Consider the following 26,760-nt stretch of genomic DNA (forward strand, 5'->3'; position numbering starts at 1 on the left):
ATTTTGTCTGAGGATGTCTTCAGCATAAAATGATCATTTGCTCAGCTGCTGTGTCTCATCTCTTATCAGACATTGGTTGGAACAGAGTTTTGTTGCTGACCATCTGACGAGAGGGTGAAGAAAAGCTTCAGGCTTCATTTGGACACTACGTTGGACAGAAGTCTCCACAAAAATGACTCAGAAACACAAATATTATTAATGAAAGTCCAAATGTCAAAAAGGGGTCATACATGATGCTGAGAAATGTCCTTGAACATTTGAACATGAGTCAGAGGGTTGTCAGGTTTCTACACTGCATCGTGGCATCAAGCCTGAGATGTCTGTGGAAACAAGTATGGAGGACACAAATGCACAGACGCAGTCGAGCTGTTTGCTGCTGATGAGGAAGGAAAATAGTCTGTTGGATATTAAAGCAGCATTTATTAGAGTAAGAACAGATACTTGTGTCCTTCATTTGATCCCCGTCAATTTACAGAAGACTTAAGGACCCTTTGACTTCTAACATACAGCTGCATGTTTACAATTTTATTATTGATTTATTTATTTCTAGCAAAGCGAGACTTTACTGATTAAAGACATATAATCAGACATATTACTGTTACTTTCTGAAAAAGACTCACATAAAGCAGATTTATCACAAGACACATCCTTCATGGCTTAAAGTTGCAGTGGGACTCTTTCGCCATCTGGTGGTTGTAACAGTTATGACAACTGTTCCTGCATATATGTCCCTCCTCAGTGTGAAGAAGACTGGACTCCAAGCTGCTCCTGCTGATCACTGCGTGTTCCTCCTGTGTCTAAAATCTATTTCCATTATGAATCAGGAAACTGTTTGCACCAATCATAAAGCCAATAAAATACGTCACACACTAAGAAATAACAAAAAGGAATTGTGCATTTCAAGGAGATTTTTCCCTCGTTTTTTGAAATCATAAGAATACAAACTAATGCAAGACTGTCATGTTTTCATAAGTTTGTAGAGACACTGTTCTGTTGTATTCTAGGACATCAGTCACTTTTTAAATGCATGCTACTCCTCTTCATCATCAGCATCATCATCAGCACCCATGACCTCCTTTTAGTCTTTGTTTTGTTATTTTTCAGAGTTCAGGAGACGTTCTTATGGGATTTCCACAGTGTACAAGTACTGTTTAGAGCCTTTACCTAAAAGAAAAGAATAAAGTACAAAGTAGATTTACTCACTGCAGGAAAATAATGCCTCAATCTGATATATTGTCTTATATGACAAACTGAAAGTGATGCATCAAAGTGTAAGCAGCATTTTCCTGTTACAGCTTGTCTAGATGGAACTGATCTGATCTCCTTTATGTGCAGGTAGATATCCAGTGGGTTTGCTAAGGGTCACAGATGAGGGGCTGTGTGAGATGTTCAATGGGAAAGGAAATAAAATCATTGTTCCAGACCTGCAGCTAAGATACTCGAGTATCTTCAAATATGAAGCTGAGTATTACTTCCATACTTTCCTCCACTGCTGATGACCTTGTTACCTGCTGCTCCCTGTTAATGATCAGCCTCAGTTCTGATAGTAAACTGTTGGCTCTCTGGGGGGAAGAAAGAAGTTTGTATTTGTTTAAGATACAATGAAATCATATTTTGACATATTGGAAGATGACATGGAGCTGAAAAAATACTACAGGTATAAATGGAAACTACAGTTTATTTCTGTTATTTCCTGTGATAGTGTTTGTACACTCGCTCATGATAACTGTTCATTCAGCTGCTGTTTTTGTCTGCTGGACATCTTTAGCTTTCAGTAAGGATGCATTCATAGATCAGCACATCTTTTTGAACCACATTTCTTATGAGACTCAGAGTTTACATTTTGGAAATGTGGTGAGACCTGGGGTAGAAAGAGACTGAAGCCAGCTTCAACCTCGGCAGTTTTGTGTGTGTCTGAAGCAGAAAGATAAGAACTGTGTGGCCAACTCATCACACACATAATCCTGAATCAGAAAAACAGCATCAAGTGTTGTAATTGTTAAACACAGAAGTGTGATTTATATCAAAGTCAAAGTCAGCTTTATTGTCAAGGACCATATACGTACAGTCATACACAAGAATTTGAAATTGCAATCCTCCCATGGCCCCCAGTGTACACTAAAACAATATAAAGATAAAAGGATAAAAATAAAATAAAAGTTTTATGCACAACACAATACAATACTATACAATTATTTAAACAGCAGTGTCCAACACAATCATAGTGATTGTGGACAAGTTTGTGTGCAAGTGGGGGTGGGGCGGTCAGTGAAAAAGTAATAGTGTTGGGTCAGAGTTCATATGTTTGGGGGGTGGGGGGTTCAGAGGAAAGAGGTTAATGCAGGTCTGGAGTTCGTGTGTGAGAGCAGGGAGTGAATTCAGCATCCTGACAGCCTGATGGATGAAGCTGTCGCTCAGTCTGCTGGTTCTGGCCCGAAGGCTGTTCAGTCTCCTTCCTGATGGCAGCAAACTGAAGAAGGTGTTGGACGGATGAGTGGAGTCACCTGTGATGCAGATAGGGTTGCCAACCGTCCCTTAAAAAACGGAATCGTCCCGTATTTAGAAACAAAAGTACACGTCCCGTATTGAGCTAATAAGGGACGCACTTTGTCCCGCAATACAGTGAGAATCAAAAGTAGTCTATAAATGTTAATGGAATTAACGCTTTGTTTGAAAACATAATTCCCAGCCCCTCTCCTGCTTTGTGACCAATGAGCTGACAGCACACTTATGACAATTCGAGTATGACAATTCAGATTACCGCTCATCTCATTGGTCGAGGAAAGGTCGCTTACGGAGAAAATACCGGAAGACAACAGATGACCACAACAACAAGCATGGCCAACAGGGAAACAAACGCCGACACTGCGGTGCAAGTCTCGGACGACAGTACACCTAAAGCTGGGCAGACACTGTGCGATTTTTTCAGTCACGTTATTCAGCTCCTGCTCAAACTGCACGATTGACGCGCAGGGGTTAGAAGTTGGTAGGTCACGATGCAGGGTCTCACACTATACCACCCGATGCTCTGATGCGACCTGAGCGCTCACACTGTGCGTCCATAAAATGAAGGTTATAACAGAAAATCTGTCGCTCGCTCGCTCTCTGTCTTTCACTCACACAGACACGCACACCACCAACATCAACTTTGCTAAATTGCTAATGAAAAACATGATCAGGCAGCTGTGATTGAGCAGCATGTAGATCCAACTATTTTCACGGTTGTTGTGGTCGTGATAATTTTGTGATGCCACATCGAAAAGGCTCGGATGAGCTTTCCAAAGTTCTACAAGTTGTGCCTCCATCGCTTGTGTCCAGTTCACACGCTGCACAGCCGTGCTGCTCCATCTTTTTCACCGACGTTTACGTGTTTGCGCGTGAGCAGTGTTAGCGGCTCACGAGCGATTGATATCGGGAGCTGGTCGTGAGGTGTTAATCGCTTCTCGTTACCCCACGTATACTACACGATGCACGATGAAGGCCCAAATCGGGCCGATCACCAAATCGGTCGCACGACTCAAAAATCGACTCAAAATGGGCCAAAAATCACACAGTGTAAGCCCAGCATTAGAGCAGCAATGTTTGTTTGTTCAGACAAAGAAAAAAAAGGCTGCAAAAGTACAGGGAGGAATGGGAAAAGGAAAACACCTGGCTGGGAAAATGCACGATAACACCTTTAAAGCGCACTGCACTGTGTGCCGGCGCACTTTTTCCATAGGCATGCTTCTAGTGGTGGGCACATGAAGAACATTAGGGGCGTGAAAGCTCGGAGAACCCTTAACCAATTTTTTGTCCACCAGGCCACGGCAGAAGCAGATATGGTATGTAAACACTGGTTTGTTTTTTTAAACCCTCTGGTTAAGGTTAATATGGGCATGTGCAGTGAATATCAGCGCTATGTGGCCAGAAGTGTGATAATATAATTTATTTTGTGTAATAAACAACTGCAAGGATAGATGATTACAACAAATAGATGACTAATACATAAAAGTAATATATAGATTAATAATGATGATGAGTTATGATGTGTAATCATGGGAACAAGTGGGTTTACAAACAGGAGCAGCTGATTAGCATTAGAAAAGCTGAAATAATACCTCAACTGAAGCCAATTGTACTAAATGCACTATATGTGCACTGTTACAAGAATATTTTTCGTTCTATTGTTTTCTATTAATTTATATAATTTTAAGTTAAGCAGGACAGAGTTCTTTTAAAGAAAGATTTACTTATATTCTCAAAAGTTAAGCATGACAGGCTTCTGTTTAAGAAAGAGACCTGTTTTACTGTGTTAATGTTGTCATTTTGAGCTAAAAATAAATGGCTAAATGATCATTTGTTTCCCATATGGTCATATCACAAAGAATATGCATCTGCTTAAATCAAATTCAAGTCAAATGGTTAAAAAATAATTTCACACACAAAAAAAGAGCTACAAAATTCACCACACTGGGAAGGGTGAACTGGGTTGCCCGGCCCTGGCCACGAGGTGTCTCTTATTTATTTTTCAGGGAGTTGGCAACCCTACATAGCAGCCACCCAGCCCAGCTCTAGAATTTTCTTTTCCTCCCTTGATCTGATGAGGAGTGTTGTTCTTGTGCCCACTGCCAGCTGGAAACTTGGGTACATTTAATATGAGCCGCTGTAGATAAGTTTATGAAACATTTGTACTTGAAACTGATGTTTTAATGTGTTGTTAGACAGAGAAGTCATGAGCCGAATCCGACAGGCATTGGCCATTGCATGAACTCCTCTGGGGAGTTAGCTTGCAGCACATGTTCAAATTGAATGTTCTGGGTCTTATTATGCTGCAGCGAGATTCAAATCCACAACTGCGATGTTTTTGTTAAGGAAGAAAGCTAAATGTTCTAAAATATGTGAATGAAGTTATTACCGGGCTGGATAGCAGACTGTTAGCAAGCTAGCAGCTAAGGAAACCTGGCTACCTTTCCAATATGGCGGCTGATACAAGGTCAAATATCAAGATTATGTGCTTTTGCCTAAGAAAATTTGGTTAACAGCATTTATTTTTTCTGTTAATATTTTTTATATGGACCAGCCTGTACCTTTATGATGTTAAGACTGCTAGATGAGCTGTTAGTGACACTGAGTTAGTCATGACTATGCTTTCTGTGTTTTTTCCCTCCCCTTTTGGTATCCTGTTCCTGCTGGATGAACCACTTCATGATCATCCTCATCTGATGACTCCGCTGCGCTATCCTGCCTGGTAGATTCTCCTTGCTGCAGGTGTATGCTTCTGCCAGCTGGATGCTGTTACTGGATAGTACACTGTTCCAATGGAGCGGTAGGAACAAATTGAAACACACTAAAAGAAAAGGGTTATTGTTTAAAATTGTGTTTTAATAAATGCAATTCGATTGTTACATGTTTAACTCTTTAAAGCCGGTCGGAGCGGGCACGCTCTGTTTTGCGTAACTATTTTTAAATCCCTGTTGAACCGGGAACCGCGTAAGCTAGCGCAATAATTTTTTTGCATATGAAACCAGAGGAGTTGTACTTACATCTTATGCCATCAGCTTGTCCTAGGTCACGGTTTCCTTCCACATACAGCTTTGCAAAAATTGCATAAAAAGCGCTTGCAGTAACAAAAACATAATATTCCAGAAACACGCTTTGCCGATCCGATCAGCTGTTCGTATTCCAGATGTATTTAATTTTCAATCAAGATGGCAGAGCTGTAATCATGCTCTAAAATTATATATTGTAATATGACAATTGTAAAGTTACTTAACCTGTGAGTCCTTGGTAAAGACATTCTCTTCAAAGTGAACGCTTCAAAGATGAGATGCAAGTTTCAAGTACAGTACATTTCAAGTACATCCTTCTTATGTTAGCTAGCCACTAGTTCAGTCTCTGTGCTACACCATCACCTACAGGACAACTGCAAAACAACAACAACAACAACAAAGAACAAAAAAACAAAACATGTAGTTAAGATGATGGTTTTTAATTAGCTGCTGTAAAACAATGTAATAACAATAAATAAATGCAACATGACATTAACTGCTTTTTAGGTAAGTACTTTATGTACTTTTGGAGAACTGTTAGATCATCCATGTTTTCTACAGTCATTGGTTTGCTGGACAAAGTGGCCCACCCGAGGGGTTCCCTGCCATTGACCAGCAAGCCACCCTTGCTGAGGATCATCTGGTTGCCAGGGCAGAAGGAGCAGAGCATGCCAGGCAGTCATGGAGGTACAGCATTCTAATAAGGTGTCAAGGGGGTATACACCAGGCTTTGGTGGACACGGGCTGCGCACAGCTCCTGGTTCACCAAACCCCGCTTTGCCCCGGGACATTATTGGTGTTGCAGTGGGTGGAGGTTACATGTGTACATGGGGGCATTCACAGACAAAACACATGGAATAAAGGCTGCAGTCAGTTATATTTTATCTCAGATAAACTAGTCAGTGTTTATTAGTGTTTGCTCAACTAGAAGTCTTCATAGTAGCATCCACACATCAAGTCTTTAAACAAATAATGAAAGGATAATGAAAGAAAGTTTAATGTGAAATTACTGAATTATATGAAATATTATGGCTTTGTCTGCCAGAGTGTTTTTCTTTAAACTACTTGGAACACTTTTACTGGCAGTCAGTGATGTCACTAAAAGGCAAGCTTCTTATGTTGTGTTGCCATAGTCTCCGGAGTTTACTTTTAAAGCTCACTTACAGAACTGACTTATACAGCTTAGTTAGAAAAGTCAAGCATCCAGACATTTGAAGGACTATTCACTCATTAAGGTGACATTTTCTATTTTAAAAGTTCTCAAAAAATTAAAATGAAAAAGGAAACAAGAAAAGTTACGACTGAGGCAGATAAGAAAGATCCAGGAGATCAAGGTAAGTAAAATAATAAAATCAAATCCTGGTAAAATCCAAATCCTAGAAACGTTGACACTGTGTGAATCGTTTTTAGAGCAATTGAATCATATGTTTGATTGAAAATAGCTTTAATACAAGATGTCTAATCAAAGAAAGGTTACTGGGGCACTTTGTCTTTTGGTAAAATAATGTGACAGGTTTATTCTTGGACTCAACAGTAAAAACAGAGCAACAAGTGTCATCAAGATCTAAGACTTAGTAAACCTAGTATCAATTCGCACTGGTCAGTTTTTTTATCCCAAGAATAAACTTGTGATAATTTAAGCAAAAGCAATTTCAAATTCTTTGCCAAACTGCTTCCAGTCCTGATGTCGGGGACTCTTTTTCACCACTGTGTTGTTGTTGTTTATAGATTGTAAGAGCAGGACTGCTAAAAGAAAGGCCAGTCCTGAAAAGAAGACCCCAATAAAAAGGAGGAGGGTCGCTGAGCAGGCTGGTCCTTCCACCAGCTCAGATGTGGTGAAAGGAGTGAAGCGCAAGGTTGTGCAAGATGAAGAGGGCACAACAAAGAAAGCAAAGAAGGCTAAACTTCTCGACCACATGAGCGGTGACAAGGAGCAAGCATCCTCCTTGTTGGACTCTGGTAAAGGTAGGCTAATTAGTTGAATAAGGGGGTAGATTAAGTGTGGTTGCTAGGTTTAAGATATTAGTGTTTAGTGTTTGTGTCTATCATCCAGTGAGCTGATGTGCTTTTGGTGTTTTCCACATCTCCAGACTTGAACAACAAACAGGTGTGTGCAAAAAATGGCAAAAGAAAGGCCACGGGAGACAACAGAGAGTCACCCAAGAAAAAAAAAAGGAATGTGGACCAGGACAAAAAATCAGTGGCAGACCAAAAACGTAAGTAGCAAGCAGCTTGGGTTTTATATTCAGGGGAAGGGCAAAAGGAACATTTATGCTACAGAGGAGAGTAATTTGTGTCACAGCTGTAATAAAACAAGATTTGTTGTTTTGTCTGTTCAGGTGAATTCCAAGCCAGATATGTGGAGGAGCACCAGCTCGGAGAAGGAGGCTGCGGAGCAGTGTTTGCTGGCTACCGGATAGAAGATCGTTTTCCAGTAAGTGTTCAGATGATGGTAGTAAGACAGGCAGTAACGCAGATAATGGATAATATCGTAAACTGAGACGTCTGCTGTGTTTCCACCTTTCATTATGTCATACTGAGGAAATGCTCACCAGTGCTCTGTGTCTTCTAGGTTGCCATCAAACACATTCCCAAAAATAAAGTCTACTGCAAAGTGGCGGTAAGCGTCCAACACTTGAATCAGTTTTACATTACTGGATTGAATGCGGCGTTCCTCATCATCCACTTTGTTGTAATATTTCAGGATGAAAGCGGGAAGAAGCTCTCAGTGGAAGTGGCCATTATGGTTAAACTTGCAGGTGAAGCAGAAGGGTCAGTGGGAATATCTGCACCTGTGTCCTTGCTGGAGTGGTTCGACCTTGGCAAAGAGCTGATCCTGGTGCTGGAGAGACCTGTCCCCGCTGTGGACCTGCAAAAATACAAAGCAGAACATGGAAGAACTTTAACAGAGGACAAGGCCAAGGTAGGTTGACTGGGAGAGCCTTAGACTGTACAGCATTCAATCAAGGCAGAAAAGCATTAACTCATTATTGTGTTTTTCATCTTTTCCAGGTCATTCTGAAGCAACTAGTTGATGCTGTAAAGGAACTTGAGGATAAACACATCTTTCATCGGGACATCAAGGGACCAAACATTCTGATTGAGACCGGCTCAGATGTGCCTCGAGTTCGCATCATTGACTTTGGACTGAGCTGCTTTGTTAAGCAGCGATCTCTGTATCGCATCTTCTATGGTAACATATTCTGCTCCTGCTTTTCACAGATGTAACAATTTGTGTCTTTTGTTTTAGAAGAAATTGCAATTGTGTCTGTTTGTTAGGCACTCCTCTTCACATCCCTCCCGAGTGGTACATTAGGAGCTGCTACAGGTGTGGACCCACCACGGTGTGGCAAATGGGAGTGGTGTTGTATGAAGCGCTTCATGCACAATACTTTAGTACCGCGAGGTTCCTCACAAAGCAACTGAGCATCAAAAAGCGTCTGTCCACAGGTAAGAAAACTTCACACTTCCAGATTCACTGATGCCTTGGATCACTAGAACTATCATCTTCATCTTTTTGATCTTTTCTTTCTTTCAAGAATGCCGGGATTTCTTGGACGCATGTTTAGCTTTAGTCCCGGAGAAGCGCCCAACACTGGAGGAGCTCCAGCTTCACCCCTGGCTAAGATAACACACACAAACACACAATTCACACCTCATCATATAAGTATGATACGCTGTAGTAACTTCCTTTCTTTTTTCTGTTGGACAGGAGTAGATAGAATGGGTCAATCTTAAAAAATAAATAAATAAAAATTTAGCTTTTTTGGAGTTCCTGTAACCCCCCCAGCCATCCCAGGAAAGGGGATCTCTCTTTGAATGGGCTTTCCCGAGGTTTCTTCCCATCGATCTGGCCCCCTGGGGAGTTTTTCCTCGTCTTCATAGAGAGCTTGGGCTGGGTCAGGAGCTCCATCAAAACTGTCTTTATTTGATGACATTAAAGTCATCAAATAAAGATGTGTTTTACTTAAAGTAAAATTTGATCAAAATAAAACTTGTTTAATTCATCTTTGCTGAGGATTCTCCTTCATTACTATTTTGTTTTGTTTTGTTTTTACCCATGGTGCATTTTGACAAATAAGAAAACTGAATCAGGTTAAAGTGTGCACAAAGACAGTCACACTGCAAATGATCTGAAGACTTGCATCTGTTGCTCTAACCCCCAACTAGTTTAGACAGATTTCCTGGTTCTACCAGAGGTTTTTTCCTTCAAGAAGGGAGTTCTTCCTTCCCACTGTTGCTGAGTGTTTGCTCATAGTGGGTTGTAAAAGCATAAAAGTTAATAAGAGGCATTCATAGCAGAGTTATCACAGCGGGAACTATATAGCTTAAATGTACAATTTCTACAGGACGAATTATAACTTCATTATGTATAAAAGCTCCTGTGGATAATTACTCCTATTTGTAACTTTACACAAGAGAAAGTTTGCTGTCACACTATTTATAACAGGTTGGATTTTGTCCTCTGAGTTGAGCCTTTGGTTGCAGTTTATTGAAGAATTTCCTCTAAAGTAGCTGTTGATAAAGATTTAAAGTCCTGTTTATATACAGAAATATGCTTTAGTTCATGTTTTTTTACATGTCTGCCTCAGTGGATCAGTAGAAGATCTGGCACAGGAAACTAGATGATGAAAAAAGGGTACGAATATATATATATAGATAGATAGATAGATAGACACAGGTTGCAACGTAGTATTTTCATTTTTTCTTAGCATTTCTTTAACGTCTTGGTGCAAAAGAATACCTGCATTTGTGTGTAAAGAAATGTTACATATACTCAAAACAGTTGGAAAAAAGAACTACAAATTTGGAAAGGAATTTATTCATGTTCTCACTCATAGATGGAGTACATGGTTTAAAAAACACTGAGGAAACAGATATGAGGCGGCTGTATCAACATAAAAACATTAATACAGTTAAAAATGAATAAAAAGTTGCACGCTTAAACTTAGTTCTCTACAGTTTGTACAATTAATCCATGTGACAATAGGTTCTCTCTTAATATAGTAGTTAATTAAAATATCTTTACATAAAATACATTTTTAAGTACTCTCCGGTGGAAGTCTGTTGTGGCTTATGTTTCTAAATGACACAACCATAAAGCAGCCCACAGAATATACAAATATGTCTTTGATAAGTGAATGTTGGCTCCCACAATGGCCTGTTAAGTTATTGCAAAAATAATTTACTGCATAATATGTCAGATTAGAACATGTTATAAGCACAAAACTGAAGGGGAAACAATAAAAACAAAAATTAAAAAACAAATACTAAATGAAGTTAAAGGATATTTCTTACTATACTATATAATTGTATAATGTTGCGTTTGATTGCAAATGAAAACCCACCAAGAAAAAAAGAAAGAAAGAAAGAAAAAGAGAGAATAGAGTTTAATTTATTCAAAACACATTCTTTTCTTTTATTTAAGCTGTAGCGAGATTCAAATGGACAAAAGAGAAAGAAAAATATTACAGATTTGTTTTATTAATCATGAATAAACTTTATTATACACAACTCTAAATTTCAGTTGGTCTTAGTCAGATGTGTTTTTAATTAAATCCTGCAACACTGTGCTCGCTGCCATCACTTTATATCTTAGTGTGCAATTATTACAATATTTTTCCCCCTTAACTCTCAACTCGCGTGTTTAAAATGTCTGTGATCATATTTGTCCGTTGACTTCTGTCTGGGCCTTGAACGATTCATCAGACAGGTTGGCAGCCTCCAACTGATGCTCCAGACTTTCATCATCGCCTCTATTCTGATCAACTCTTATCTTAAACTTAGTGATGAACTCATTACTGGCCAGCGCGCCCTCCTTTTTAGGGCATGTGGGCTTTGATAACAGCCGGCTTTCCAGTCGCTCTGCAAAGAAAATTCACAAAACATTTCTTATTTGGTAAGCTTGTTAACACATTTTAGTTCAGTTTTGCTGAAAGTTATAGCATGCATCAGGTAAGAAGCAATTGGTTTTTAAAAAGCATATACATTCCCCAAAACATTTTTATTATGTGCATTCTGGAGAATAAAAGATTGTACACAATTTCCCTTTTTAAAGTAAAAAGATTATTAAGTCTAATTCTTACTTATTCAGTAGATTAAAGTATTGAAACATCATTATTCATAAAATATGCACATTACAAAATTAAAGTTATTCAAAAATTACGCAAGTACTTACTCCAATACTCACATTATTCAAGTAAATTTAATTTTTGCCAATGTAATGTCACATAAAATCTTAATCTGAATAAGGGATTTGAACCCCACTGTCACGGCCAGGGGATCAGCAGGCCGCTGACTAGTAGTGTTCTCTCTCTCGCTCTCTCGCCAGGGCGGAACTCATGGTGGGTTCACGCCCTCGGCCCACGCCCCTCTGAAGAGGAAACACCTGGGCCTCATCAGTGCAGCCAGCATTTAAGCCAGGGAGTGGCTTCTACTCATCGCTGGATCGTTGTGTGACTCGCGTCAGTGCAGCCCGGCTCTGAGCAAGTTCTCTTTTGCTTCCCTGTGCAAAACCTCTAACGTGTGTTTCCTTCTGTACATAGATCCCCTGGACCCGACTCTGCATTCCCCGAGCGGATTCCCTTTTTGTGTGAGTGTTTGGAGAGGAGCAAGTGTCTTTTCCCTACCTGGATTTCCCCGGAGCCTTTTCCCTGTCACCGCTTTGTATATAGCACTATCCCCTGCACTGTTTGTATATACACCTGGTGGAACTGTAATAAATACTGACTGTGCCTCTGAGTCCTGCGTGTGAGTCCTCAAGTGAACCGTGACACCCACACAGATGAGAGCTTAGCAGTGAAGCTCTCTCTTAAAATTTGAGTTATAAAGTCAGAAGTTATCACTGACAGAGATCCATGTTCTTTTAACATAAGAAAGAATATTTGCTGAAATTGACATTAATCCAAGCCCTTAAAACGCCATTTTGGATTAAGCATTTCCTTTTAGAAAAGTCTTCAATGAGCAGGAAGCTCCAGTACTGAAAAAGAAGCCAACATCAACTGCTAAACGTGCTAAAAGTAAGTAAGTCCCTGTAGACTCCTATGATCAAAACACATACAGTATAAAAGTTATAGGTTACAGATCTGAGAAGTAAAACAAATGTCAAAGTGCAAAAAGACTTATGGTCCCATAGAAGTCTATTCCATTTGCCTGGAATTAGGTGAACACCTTTGTGACAAATTTAATGGCTCAGTCATTTGTTTCATGTCATATTTAATAAAAGACTGACATGGTGGCATGTTGAATTGTCCATTTTGCACATATTTGGTCATTCTAAGCGTCAGAAGGGGAAAGATCATTCTGGGAATGCCTACTGGCGAAGGATGTGTGACTGACAAGTCCAGTGTGTGAAGTTTAACTACAGTCTAAGGAGCTTGGAAAGAAAAGCATCTGGACTTCTTTAAGTTTCTTGAAGATGTTTCACCTCTCATCTGAGAAGCTTCTTCAGTTCAGAATTTCTTCAGAGAACTGAAGAAGCTTCTTGAATTTTGAATCTTCTTCTTGGGCAGTTATTTTGCGCCTTGGTTTTTCCACACGCTTCTTGCGACCCTGTTGACTATTTTGAATGAAACGCTTGATTGTTCGATGATCACGCTTCAGAAGCTTTGCAATTTTGAGACTGCTGCATCCCTCTGCAAGATATCTCACTATTTTTGACTTTTCTGAGCCTGTCAAGTCCTTCTTTTGACCCATTTTGCCAAAGGAAAGGACGTTGCCTAATAATTATGCACACCTGATATAGGGTGTTGATGTCATTAGACCACACCCCTTCTCATTACAGAGATGCACATCACCTAATATGCTTAATTGGTAGTAGGCTTTCGAGCCTATACAGCTTGGAGTAGGACAACATGCATGAAGAGGATGATGTGGACAAAATACTCATTTGCCTAATAATTCTGCACTCCCTGTATTAACAGAACATGGTTCATAAAACTGCTCCTACACTGCAAATTCCTTGTAGCTTGACAAGATTTATTGTCTTAATTTTAGCCAGATTATCTTGTCCATCTTGTTTTGAACATTACAAGCTAGTTTCCAGTCTCATGTGTTAGATGATTAGACTTGTTTCAAGTATATATTACTTTTTTTCCTTATTTAGTCTGTATATCTAAAAATGAACCATTTTACATTTATTTCAAGCAAAAATAGCTTTTAGATAGTGTAAAACAAAAATTATCTCAAAATAAGAAACATTCACCTTTTTCCTTGAAATAAGAAAGTCACTCATTGGAAGGTATTTATTTCAGGTTTTTAAAGAAAGGACATCTTCAAGGTTATATTTTGTCATAACATAGACACTGTTTCTGAAATTGACTGGGTAATATGACGTAAAATCAAGTAGGTCTTCAACATCAGTCAGTTCAGTTGCTTGGGCAAGGTTGGGAATTGCAATTTCATAGGCAAGAAAGTCTTTGTTGAAACCCAAGGTTTCATACACCTGGTATTCAAAACAATAAAGTACACTATTAACAATAAAAATGTTTTTTACAAGTCCAAAGATAGGGTTTAAACCATTTGCTGAAATGAGTATAAGAGACCTGTCACAGATGTATTTGTTTCCATGTAAAATAAGCCACTTTACTCTAACGGCATGATGTATAGCATCTTCAATCCCCAAAAAATCTACAACCTTTGATTGCAAATGGTCCATATTAGCAACCTCTGATATAGGACCTAGTTCTTTCTCATTTACAAATATCGGATGCTCAGTTCCTGCTTCACTTTGGCAACACTCCAGCAGCTGATTGTGGTTTACAAGAGACTTGCACACATTCTTAAAGTTTAATTTGGATGACCATTGTTTAAAAAAAACTGTGTTTAGACTCGAATCTCATGCACATATGACGTATTACAGGTCCCAGGGCAATAATTTGAGAGGGAAGATGCAGCATGTAATGTTGCTTTGGTATTACATTTTTTTCTGGGAATAGTTGCCTGAATTGTTTAAGATGATCTTCTATCATTTTTTTTAGTTTGGACACAGTTTGTAAAGACACAACTGGGGCAAAAAGTATTTTAACAATTTCAATTAAATCCAAAATAAACTGGATAAAGGGATTTTTCTCTACAACACTGTACAATAAGAATGGCAAAATCTTGATCAATATAAGCATTTGTCCAGAGGATTGTTTGAGTCTGTTGTCACTTGAAGCTAAAGTAGCAATACTAATTGGTGAAGGCTTGTCACGTATGTCCACTGATGAAAAAGGAAAGTTCTGCATGGCAGAATTAAACAAGTCCAAATCCAAATTTCCAGATAAAACAAGGTATTTCAACACACACTTAATTTCCATTGGTGCCACTCCTTCAAGAATTACATGCATAATATCCTGTGGCATCTGCTCTATGAGATTAAAACCTGGGAAATCAACTAATTTGCTTTGTCTATTTATGCCAAAAGTCGTTTTGAGCGAGGATTTCAAAAATTCGGTAGTTGCCCTTTCTATTTCAATGCACTGCCTAATGTGTCCGTCCAATGTCCGTCTGGTGAAACTATGTTCATTGAAATTTTCTTGCATTTCATCAAAAGTACACTCACAATGACGACATTTGCTATACGCAAAACCAACTCCTTCCTTAAATCCTGCAAGCTCATGCTGGGCAAGAGTGTCTCCACACACAGCAACAACTGCTCCGTTTAAATAAAATTCCCCATTGACAGTGTTAATCATAACACCATCGTACAGTAACTTCAAGTCCTCATTGATTCTCCGCAGTATTATATCTACCCCACACTCATCTATGTCCCTAGACTTTGCGATTGCGAGAAGTCTGATGGAAGCCAACTTTGATCTAAACTTAGGGTCTATGTTGCCTAAGGTGTAATAAAACATTAGTAGTTTATTTACACTCGCACGTGACCCTAGGGGGTTACACATTTCTATCTCATCAGAATAGAGTATCAGTTGTAAAGCAGAGTTCTTCTTTGAAAACAGTGGGTGGGTTTTGAAAATAATTCCATCATTAATGTCATACAAAAAACTGGCGTTGGGGCAACTCTGAGGTCCAGCACTGAGCATGTCAAATAGTCTTGAATTGGATAAAAGCTGTTTCAAACTTTCAATCAAAGGAATGTAGTAGAAAGACTTGTTTTTGATTGCAAGAACTCTCGATTCTCCCTTTTTAACTCTACAGGCATAATTGGAAATGATGATCTCCTCAGGTGTGACAGGGTTGAAATGCATCTGTGTTACACGGTCCTGTAGGTTTGAAGCTGCACATATGGGAAAGGGATCCTGAAAGTTGTCCAGTGTTGAAAGAACTTCTTGTTGTAAAGGTCCATTGCTGTCAGGTTGCCTTTCAAGGATGGTCTTTATTTTTCCCCTCAAGGACGTCAGAAGAGCTGTTTGATACTGTTGGACACCAAGGACAATGTTGTTGACACTCCTCTGATGGGGGAAAAAAAAACACATCAGAGACATGAAAGCGTAAATAGAAAATATAACAGAAGCAAAATGCAACTCTATTTCTTTAGCTCAAATTAATGAGCCACTGAATGTTGTAATTTACCAGTGGAGCAGTAGAAGAAGAAATCAGCCAATAATTGGCATTGTTTTGCATGACATGCCACATGCATGACTCACGTGGCACAAACACATTGCACCGAGCAAGATGGAGGAGCATGAAAGGTTACAACAGAAAAAGTGAACAAATGATTGCCTCATTTATTTTTTTTATGTAATTCTACTTCATTTGTCTTTTATGCCTAAAAGTGAACACATTTTACACTGTTAAGCCTATTTTAAACTGTTGAGTGTGCCCAGAGTTACATACATTGCAGTGAACTGCACAACTCTTGTGCTTAACTTCTTCGTAATGTACATTTGTTCTTAATAACTTATATAGGTGAAAGTAATAGCTGAATAAAACCAGCGATGAAAAACAATCAATTAATTGCAAAGATAGTGGACAGATTATGAAAAAAAAATCATTAGTTGCAGCCTTACATTGAACCAGACTTATTAACAAGTTAACAATGACACCCCCATAATATCAGATGAAGCAGTACCTGTGATAGGTGGCATTGCTCCCGCACACCAATAGCAAATGCAGCTGCACATCTGGCAAGATCAACAGTTTCTCTTTTACCCTACAGGACAAAAAGAAAAACAATTGTGTAAGAAAAATGACTCACTCAGAATGTGTTTCAAATTCCACCAGATGCAAAACAAAACAAAGAAATATTCCAAACTGTTGTACATTTTTGCTATTAAAAGATTCATACTACAATGGATAGCTAATGAAGCTGCAAATGTTATGAACAATTTAAGAGTTATTTAATGAAACTTAACCAATCTTTATGGAATCTACTCTGAAGTTAACTGAAAGAAAAATTTGAAAGCTGCTTGGTTCATGGAGCATCTAACAACAACCAAGGCAGGTACACAACACTGGTAAATAAGTTTATTTATTATGTTTAAGTATGGTAACTAAGCCTACATTGTTGTGCAAGCCTGAATTTCAGCGGATTCATGCATTTGAAATTCAGCACTGGCCTTCATACCTATTAAAATATTCTAATCAAGTAGTTTATCTTAGAAAACACATAACTTTAAAACTATAATTTTCACTTGAACTGAGTACATTTCTGAATTGGGGTAACTGTGCTTGGTTAAGGTTAAACAACACACATACATTTAAAAATTCGCGCGCGTACACACAGAAACACATAAAGTACATTACCTGATTCTGACGAGGTGTTTGAAGCTCAGCCGCGTCTTGCTCCATCACGTTCTGACTTTCCTGTCGCTCCTCCTCCAACACCTCCGATGTTACTGGGGGGTCTAGTGGTGGTGGCTCTACTTCAGTGCCATTGCCATTGCTAACAGTTTGTCTGGGTTCGGCAGTATAGTCGGCAAAAATGGCTGTACCAAAATTTTCGCCTCCTAATACATTTGCATCGGATGAAGCTGTCAGCCATCCTGTAGGCGGGTTCCCAGTGGAGATGTATTGTGGATGTGTGCGTCTGAGATGGTGGTAAAACGAGTTGAAAACACGGTAATCCTCGGCGCATCCATCGACTCCACAAATGACACGGAAATCTGAACTGCGACTGTGTGCAGTATTAATGTGACTTAAGAGAGACTTCAATGTTAACGCCACAAAGACGAAGCAAATCACACACCTCCAACAGGCCATTGTATTAGACTAAAGTCAAGCAAAAAATATGTTGCAGTGTGGAGCTGTTGCCGCGCTAGTTTGGGAAATACCAAGTTCATGGGGGGAGGGGGGTATTACAAACTGGAGCTGTAAAAACAAAAAATGGTCACAAATAAGGTAAAATGAAATAACACCTATAAGAGTTTATTTTAAATCAATGAAGAAGAAATTTACCTATCATACTGACTGTGTTTTATGAACGTACAAACCACTAAATTGTATATAGAAGCAAAAATTGAGATGTGCACCCCCTTCGTGTTCCATGTTAGTTGCTACCCAACTCCGTTTGAATTTGGAGTCTTCTGCACCTGAGCATTGAAAGAAAAACTGTAAGAGAAAACTTCGTCAAGAAAGAGAGGTAAGCAATTTTAATTTTTCGAATGTAAGTAGTGTGTAGTCTAATCACTGTTTTAAAGTCAAGCGGACAGAATAATAAATTTAATTTGAGCGCGGGAAGGAGTAATGTAGCATGCTAACGGATGCTAGCGTTAGCTTAGCAGCCCTCGCATGTGGTTCAGAGAACATTATTTAGTGAAGTATCTACTGTAATGTTGTGAGAATTCCTAGCTATGCTATTTATAAGGGGCAGTATTAGCCGTTTGTATTAACTTAAGTTAATAGGCACACTGAGAATTTCTTTCAATTAGCAAGAGAGCTAATTAACCACATTCAGGGTTTTCCAATTGTCTTTGACTGATTTACTAGCTGCTTGAATTCCCTCACAAGGTGTGGGTTTAAATTAATATTTTGATATTAATTGGATTTATTAAAGTGGGCTCAAAACAGTGTTATTCAGGAATCAGGCTGGTTGGTAAAACAAGTAGCGCTGTGTATTGATTCAAAATTGAAACAGAAGATGGCAGCACTGTATGTACAAGGATGCCAGCTGCCGTTAAACCCCGAAGAAGAAGCTGTATCCCAGAATTCATAGCGCGGCCTAGCTCAGTTTCCAAAAATGGCGGAAGCTAGTTAGTTTTAAAATTTCTCTTATTACTCTTTCTAGGTCACAAAATAAACGTTTAACATATTTTCAGGCGAGAATGTAGCCGTGTAAACTTCAAATATCTGGACAGTTTATCAAGACACCACATATTTTCAAAAGCGCTCCGACGTTTTCGGAGACGTCTGTTACCCACTAGCTCGATAGCTAGCCGGGGTTTAACGCTCACTAGAGCCGTGAGAACACCGGACTCCGGGCGAACCATTTTCAAAACCACCGCCGTCTTTCACTACTCAGGTGAAACATGATATATAAGTCACTTAAATAACTTAAAAATGTTATTGTTTGGCTTTTTTCAGTATTTTATTTGTTCCTGAGTAAATCGGTTTGGCTGAGATTAAAGTCAAGCAGACAGCTGATTATCAGAAGTGTGAGATGCTGGAGAATATACTCCGGTGTCCTTTTATATTTTAGATAGCAATGAGCAATCTGCAAATTTCTTTAAAATGTAATAAACTATCATCTTGCCTTTATTTTTAGTTAGCACATACCTTAAACATTTAAAGCTATAAGCTAATGATCGTTATGTAAGAGCAGATACTGCTGGTGCAATAAGCTGTACATTTTATGTCCAATGGATGCATGATCTGGCAGCCCTAGTCAGCATAATCTTATTGATGAAATTCAATGACACAAATCTGGGTGAGTAAAAGTTCACCGGGCAATATTGTATAACCCTTTCAGACCTCAGCCGGGCTGTCTGGACATTTCTTTTCTATAATAGCTTTAAAAAGGGTAAAAATGTTGAACAATCAAAACGATTCTTTGACGTGAATCAATTTGATTCTCATGGGACTCAATTAAGATTCAACTTTTCAAATGTTTTTAACATAACACTAATTGTAAACATTTGTCTTGCAGGTGACTGAGCAATGGAGAAGCTGGATGATGTTACAGTATCTGTCCTTAAAGGTTATATTTGATAATATATTTGTGTGTGTGTGTGTGTGTGTGTGTGTGTATGTGTGTGTGTGTGTATATATATATATATATATATATATATATATATATATATGTGTGTGTGTGTGTGTGTGTGTGTGTGTGTGTGTGTATATTTATTTATTAAAAAACAGTTATGTTTGTGCAGTTATGTGCTTGCACAGTTTAACTGGTGTTTGTCTTTTTGTTAGCTGCAAGCATTGACGAGCGCATGCTTTTAACATTGACCCGTGATGATCTGAGGGACCTTTTTTCTGGGCCTGAGCACTTTCTCAGAAGAAAACATGTGTGGTCAATAATTCATCCTGAGGTATTATGTAAAAAATATTTAATTCAACTAATCTCCAGAAAGTATGCTTTTATTTTAGCAGTACTTGACATTTTTATTTTCTCACCCTAAACCAGGAAGACCATCCGCTACCACAGAAACCTGAAACAACTTCTTCACCCAGGGTAGTTGCAACAGGCCCTCCAACTGCTGATGCTAATGTAAGCCAGCTGAAAACCTTGCAGCTCCCCAGTCCTCCGGAATATGTTCTGTACACCGACAGTGAGTTGGAGCAATGCCGAAAGAGTTACCTGGAGTTGGCCTGCTCCGGCAGGGAACAGGCATGCGTCATGTCAAAAGAACTGAGATGCAGATTGGTGAGAAATACAATCACAAGTATGGTGTCCCTTTTGAGAGCAAGCCAAGGCCAAATGGAGCAATACCCCTCTAAGACCGAAATCACTGCAATGGCTAAAAAAGTTGTGGAATATTATCCTATGCTGCAGGATAATGATGCAAGCGTAAAACACGTAAGTTCTTGTATTTGTGTCTCATATATAAATCATTTTGTTTTGTTCAGGGGGCATGATATATATGTATTTTCACCAGGAGAAAAGGCTGCAAAATATGAAAACACCAGTAAAAAGGCAAGGACCAACACCGGAGAGGGGACGGCCCAAGAGAAGGCTCACTGACCTCTACCCAAGGGATGAAGAAGCTGATGATGAAGATGCTGATCGCAGTTCTTCCAGTGGTGCATCTACTCTGTTATCACCTGTCAGAAATTCTGACAATGCCTCCACTTCATGTGAGTACATACTAGTAATTTTGTAAAATGGTTATCAACACACAGCCAGTAGTAGCTAATGTTTTGTGGAAGTCTACTTCAGTAACAATGAAAAACCAAAATGCTCTTGTACTTCTCTCTATCTTAGCTGACAAGGATAGTCGGCAAATACAAGCAAGACATTACAAAACATTACAAGAAATGTGTAAGAAGGCAAAACCAAACCAAGAAGATGTGTCCCAGCTATTAGACCTCGAGTTTGAAGCCAGAAGATCCTTCATTGACTCAGACACCATGAAAGAGGAGAACAGAGCTTGCCTCATCTTGGATGCATATCCATGCTTTAAAGAATTGCATCATGTAAGTTTTTGGAAGAGTTAATAAATAATCACTTTAATTTCAAATATATTTGGTGTGGTAGTAAAGTTATTTTGATTTTATTTGTCTACTTATTTTTTTAAACCTATTGTAGGCGTTGGGTGAGCTTCGCAGAATTTTGGATCCCCACAACAACAAGTTCATCAGTCAAGTAAAACTGAGATGGGAAGAATTCTGCTCCAGGGTAGAGTTCTACGGTGTGTCAAAGAAGGCAATGAATCCACCAATGACCATGGACAAAAGTAAGTTTTACCATTTGAATACAAAGTTCTCATCCTTTAAAATTTATGTTTATGAAGGTTTGTTTCTGCTTTGTCCAGCTGAAGCCCACCTTGCACTGATGAAGGCTCTTCCTCTTTCCCACACCTGCCCATCCACCAAAAAAGATGGGGAATGCTTCTGAAGCATTTCTACATGTCCTGAAGGTAAGTTTTATAAAATTTGCTTATAAAGATCTACAGAAAATTTGGCAAACAAAATATTTCGGTCAAACATGACTCAAAAATGCTTTTTCAGTTTCAGCCGAAAGACTTAAATCTATAATTTATTGTTTTCATTAATTTATAACGTATTTAATGTACACGAGTGTGGTCACATAAGGAGTCGCTTGATAAACCATAAGTCAAAACTACTATAAAATGTGTGTAACCAACAAAGAACAGGATAATGACATCTCCAACGTTATGACCAAATCCCAGCAAAAAAACATACAATTAACATAAGATGTTGACTGTCATGTCTTTTGTGTCTTGCAGCCTACAGAAGATCCAGATGCTGTCCTCCAGAAATGAAGCTTGTCATGTCCAGTAGTGATGTTCGATGGCTGCAAGTGTGTCATTGCTGTTGGTAATTTACCAGTTACAACATTTGACAAAGAAAAAATTGGTGAGGCTATGATATATGTGATGGCATACTTTTATGCACTCCATCTGACTTACCCCAAATGCGTGGCAACCCTGCTGTCTGTCATTCAGACAGAAGTTCTCCAGGATGCCATTCATGAGCATGACACTACATCATCTTACAGAAAAGCCCTGGCAGAATGGCATGCATTTATTGGAAAGTAGTGTGTAAATTTCAGATAAGATTAGGAGAGGGCACTTCTGTTTTGTTTTTGTTTGTTTTTTTTTCAATCTGGGTCTTATTTCTAAAATGGAAAATGTTCATTTACTCACCCAGACAAGTTTTGTGGTATTTGGTGTCATTCGGAAGAAATTAGAATCTTTGTGGTCTTCCTATGTCACTCGTCAATTTTAATGGGGCAATGGCGAAACCTCTAAGGCTGTTGAAATGTTGAAACCACTTAAACTCATAATGTTGGACCTGTACTGTTCAATTGTATCTTTATTATCTGCAGGTTATTGTTAAAGTGGACAAATAAAGATGGACACTTTTACTCTGTTTCAGTTTTGTTTTGTCCTTAATCAGCAATATAATCTTAAAGTAGTGTTTAGCTAAATTTAAAAAGAAGAAATATCTTTAAAATGATTTAATGTACTAGTTTTTAGATTATTTGCCTTGATTTGTTTGTTAGAATAAGTGTTTTATGCCTATTTTCAGATTTAATTTCTTCAACATTTTACTTAGAACAAGTGGTTAAAGCTTATTTTAGGTTTCAATGTTCTGATTTGTTCCCTGGAATGAGTGTAAAATACTTATTTTTAGCTTTATTTAAATCTAGATATTGTTCTTATTTCAAGAAATCTTATTAAGAAAAAAACACTTACCCCATGGGCAGATAATTTCACTTGTTTTAAGCAAATCTTCACCAAAAATAAGTGTATTTTTCTAGTATTAAGGAGGTGGGTTTTTGCAGTGTACAACTGTTTTTGAATCAGTTTTAAAGACACTTTATTGTTCTGTTTTTGTCTTTTGGCATTTCTGTGCTAATTTCTTGTTTTAATGGTGCTCTAATTTAAACTGATTTTTCCTATTTTAATACCTAAATAAATAATCATTTATTTTTTGTTCATTTGTCTAAATTCTGGGAAAAGAAAGAAGTTTGTATTTGTTTAAGATACAATGAAATCATATTTTGACATATTGGAAGATGACATGGAGCTGAAAAAATACTACAGGTATAAATGAAAACTACAGTTTATTTCTGTTATTTCCTGTGATAGTGTTTGTACACTCGCTCATGATAACTCTTCATTCAGCTGCTGTTTTTGTCTGCTGGACATCTTTAGCTTTCAGTAAGGATGCATTCATAGATCAGCACATCTTTTTGAACCACATTTCTTATGAGACTCAGAGTTTACATTTCGGAAATGTGGTGAGACCTGGGGTAGAAAGAGACTGAAGCTTCAACCTCGGCAGTTTTGTGTGTGTGTGAAGCAGAACGATAAGAACTGTGTGGCCAACTCATCACACACATAATCCTGAATCAGAAAAACAGCATCAAGTGTTGTAATTGTTAAACACAGAAGTGTGATTTATATGTGGTTTTACTGATGGTTAACACAGTCGCACAAACACCTGAAACTGATCAAAATATGAAACATCATATTAAACATAAATATGTGCCAGTTACCAGAACTTATATGTGGTTTCACTGAGGTTTAATTCTGCTCAGTTTATCAATACTCACTCATACAAAAGTTTGTTGTGTTTTATTGATTAGTTGGCTTTAGGTTTTCCAGTTTTCCAGCTGCTGCTGTTTAATGTTTGCCTGGGAAAAGAAATTCCAGTTAGTGTGGGAAGTTTGGTTAAGCTGGTGGAAAACAATACTGTTACACTGACCTTTTGGATAAGATTGTCTTACCTGTGGTTTCTCTGATGTGCACGACAAAACAGTCTCCAGGCAGCTTGAGTGCCCATTTAAAGGTTCCTGGTGGTACCAAGTGATTGAAGAGAGGATTGAAAAGCCATATTAGTTTATTGTAGATTGTAGTCAGTTGGCCGAGCTTGTAATGAAAAACGGTTCATTACTCGAAGCTTTCATCACAGTCCTCTTTGGTGACATCTGGTGGACAAATATATGAAGAGCAGCTTGAGTCTGCAGCTTATAATGAACTGCTTCATTATGATTGCCCACTCTGCAGAGCTGACAGCTCATGTTTGATGTCATGTGACAGTTCTGTGTGATATCGGGCTGATATGTTGCTTTGAACATGAATTTTTGGGGGGTGAAAAAATTATGTTATCATCAATCAATCATGTGGTCAGAAGAATCTGTGCTTACCTTGCAGGAATGTTTTAAATTTACAGATTGGGAAGTTTTTATTCAGCCTTGATGCTTTGGTGGATGTTAGCTCATATGCAGGTTTTGTAAAGACATGATTATACCCCTTAAGCATGCTAAAGTGTACCCTAACAATAAGCCATGGGTCACCAAATGCATCAAATCCTGTTTAAGGAAAAAGAGACAGGCTTTTAAAGAGGGGGCTGTTATTGACTTTCAGGCAGTCACCAAAGACTTGAAAATCGAGCTCTTGAAAGCAAAACAGATCTACAAAAACCTTCTTGAAAGAAAATTTGCTGCAAAACGTTTTGGGTCTGCCTGGACTTGTATGAAAACCATATCAGGGTTTCAAAATCCCCAGAGCAGCAGTCAGATCATTGTAGACGGTTTTAAGTCAGACAGAGATTTGAATATGCTTGATGCTCGTTTTAGTTCTTCTGAACTGAAACAGAAACTGAAAGTTACTCAACACTTCATCACTGAACTCAGCGATGTCCAAAAGGCCTTTCATACAGTTAATGTGAACAAGAGCCAGGGCCCTGATAACATTAGTGCCGCCTAATTAAATCTTGTGCTAAAGAGCTCAGTCCTAAATTTCAGGTTATTTTCAATAAATCCTTTCAAATACAAAATGTGCCCTCGCTTTGGAAGGAAGCTGTCGTCGTTCATGTCCCTAAATCTAGTCGTCCAAACGTCCTGAATGACTTCAGGCCTGTTGCCTCACCTGAGTTGTCATGAAAGTCTTTGAAAAAATCCTCAGAAATGTGATTATGGAAGAGATTGAATATCAGCTGGATCCAATGCAATTTGCGTACAGGCCCAACAGAGGAGTGCAGGACGCGCTTTTGACTAAATCTGATTCTTAAACATGTAGAGAGTAAAGGGACTTTTGCAAGACTTCTTTTCATTGATTTTTCTTCTGCTTTTAATACAATACAGCCCCATATTTTAATGAAAAGACTTTTAGAAGAGTTTGAAATCAGGAAAAACCTGGTTTGCTGGATTTTAGATCTTTTAACTGACAGGTCACAAAGAGTGAGAATAAATGGGGTTCTGTCTGACCCAGTGTTCTCCTCCACAGCTTCTCCTCCAGGGTCTCTTATCGCCCTTATTATTCATTCTCTTTACAAACACGTGTCAGAGCAGATATGAAAACAGGGCCATCATTAAATTTACAGATGACTTTGTTATTGTCAGCTTACTGAAAGAGGGTGAAACTCACCATAGTCCAATCATTGATTAGTTTGTTCAGTGGTGGGAGGAGTCTTATCTCCAATTGAACATATCTAAAACAAAAGATATGGTTATTGATTTTAGGAAACAACTAAATGGGCACAGAGTCACTTTAATTAAAGGTCAGAAAATAGAGCAAGTGCAATCATATAAATATCTTGGGACCATAATCAATGAAAAACTGAACTTTTATTGCAAATCGGTCTGTAAAAAGGGTCACCAGTGCCTTTACTGCCTCAGGAAACTTGCTCATTTCCACATTGAGCGAAAGATTTGAACTTTGTTTTCTTGTTCTTTTATTGAGTCTGTTTTATCTTTTTGTTTGGTGCCATGGTTCAGTCAGACCTCTGTCACAGAGAAAAATTGACTGAATTAGTGAGTGAGATGGTCCAGTCGTCTGATAGATGAGTCACAGGCCTGTTTAGACTCCCTGTACTCTAAACAGATACCACAGATGGCTTAATCAATCCTTAAAAATGGTTCCCATCCTCTACGGGGTGGATTTAGCTTCTTTCTTCAGGACGGAGGTTTCTAGTTCCAAGATGCAGGACAAAGCATTATAAAAACAGCTTTGTCCCTGCTGCTGTCACTGAACTCAATAAGAATTGTTTTTGATTTGATTCACTTTGTTTAATTACTAAATATGTGTTTTGTCAGGTTTCATTAGGTGTGTGTGTTTGTGAAGGGAGGCCAAATGCTATCATTGTTCTGTAAAGCAAATTTACCTGTGGGTATAAATAAAGTAACCTTAACTTAAAGCTTATAGGAGGTTGTGAGGTCACTGCCTCCACCTGATCATGTAATTAACCAGCAGACTGGTACGTTTATATATAATATACTATAAGTTATATCATTATAATTATGTGTATATCATATTTCTTATGTACATTTTAGACCTGGGAGCAGAAATGCTGATGAACTGGTTTTTATTCAGGAACAGGCAGAGCGTCCTCTCTTCCTGGCTCCATGTCTATAATTATGTCACACACTGATTCGCTCACACAAAACCACCAAAACACGGCACAAATCCCACCAATGGTTCAATTCCTTATAAATCATTGAATCAGGTACTGAAGCAGTGACGTGCTGAATGAAGCTTCAGACGTCATTGATCACGTGACTCTGTTCAGTCAAACCAAGCCTCAGCACAGCGTTTCTGAAGCAGTGTGTTGATTTTTTGACACACGTGCCGGAGCTTCAGCTTCAAACGGGCCGTCACCATCAGAGTTGCTGGAACCATGTCCCACTACTGGCTACTCTGTTTTATTCTGTGTTAAG

At 38.5% G+C, this 26,760-nt stretch overlaps 2 protein-coding genes and 1 long non-coding RNA gene across 8 annotated transcripts; 2 read left to right on the top strand and 1 right to left on the bottom strand.

Moving 5' to 3' along the window:
* Positions 1 to 2,780: 2,780 nt before the first annotated feature.
* LOC308412395 (serine/threonine-protein kinase pim-1-like) lies at positions 2,781 to 12,271 on the top strand. 5 transcript variants are annotated; one of them, XR_013974568.1, is made up of 11 exons: positions 2,781 to 3,821; positions 5,232 to 5,305; positions 6,036 to 6,215; positions 7,257 to 7,493; positions 7,619 to 7,744; positions 7,868 to 7,962; positions 8,101 to 8,451; positions 8,541 to 8,721; positions 8,808 to 8,978; positions 9,068 to 11,992; positions 12,074 to 12,271. XR_013974568.1 is itself a non-coding variant. In XM_080906714.1 (11 exons), exons 2-11 carry the CDS (start codon positions 5,269 to 5,271, stop codon positions 9,157 to 9,159), a joined length of 1,386 nt encoding a protein of 461 aa, XP_080762840.1. In that variant the 5' UTR covers positions 2,784 to 3,821; positions 5,232 to 5,268; the 3' UTR covers positions 9,160 to 12,271. The 5 variants fall into 5 exon arrangements, 4 of the variants coding, with proteins under 4 accessions (XP_080762838.1, XP_080762839.1, XP_080762840.1 ...); XM_080906714.1 differs by having other exon boundaries at positions 2,784 to 3,821; positions 8,101 to 8,148; positions 8,233 to 8,451; positions 9,068 to 12,271; XM_080906712.1 differs by having other exon boundaries at positions 9,068 to 12,271.
* Positions 12,272 to 13,716: 1,445 nt separating this feature from the next.
* LOC308412405 lies at positions 13,717 to 17,681 on the bottom strand. The gene is made up of 3 exons (XR_013974572.1): positions 17,217 to 17,681; positions 16,543 to 16,623; positions 13,717 to 15,922 (listed from the first exon to the last, which is right to left on the bottom strand). It is a non-coding gene; the product is annotated as an uncharacterized lncRNA (long non-coding RNA).
* Positions 17,682 to 17,973: 292 nt separating this feature from the next.
* On the top strand, positions 17,974 to 22,469 carry LOC308412400 (uncharacterized protein). 2 transcript variants are annotated; one of them, XM_080906727.1, is made up of 9 exons: positions 17,974 to 18,051; positions 19,555 to 19,605; positions 19,824 to 19,942; positions 20,038 to 20,430; positions 20,510 to 20,708; positions 20,836 to 21,047; positions 21,160 to 21,307; positions 21,386 to 21,490; positions 21,821 to 22,469. In XM_080906727.1, the coding sequence occupies exons 2-8, from the start codon at positions 19,566 to 19,568 to the stop codon at positions 21,466 to 21,468; spliced, it is 1,194 nt and encodes a 397-aa protein (XP_080762853.1). In that variant the 5' UTR covers positions 17,974 to 18,051; positions 19,555 to 19,565; the 3' UTR covers positions 21,469 to 21,490; positions 21,821 to 22,469. The 2 variants fall into 2 exon arrangements, with proteins under 2 accessions (XP_080762853.1, XP_080762852.1); XM_080906726.1 differs by lacking the exon at positions 17,974 to 18,051 and adding an exon at positions 18,119 to 18,930.
* Positions 22,470 to 26,760: the final 4,291 nt, after the last annotated feature.

Source organism: Rhamphochromis sp. 'chilingali' (assembly GCF_963969265.1).
Source record: "Rhamphochromis sp. 'chilingali' genome assembly, chromosome: 16".
Taxonomy (NCBI): Eukaryota; Metazoa; Chordata; class Actinopteri; order Cichliformes; family Cichlidae; genus Rhamphochromis; species Rhamphochromis sp. 'chilingali'.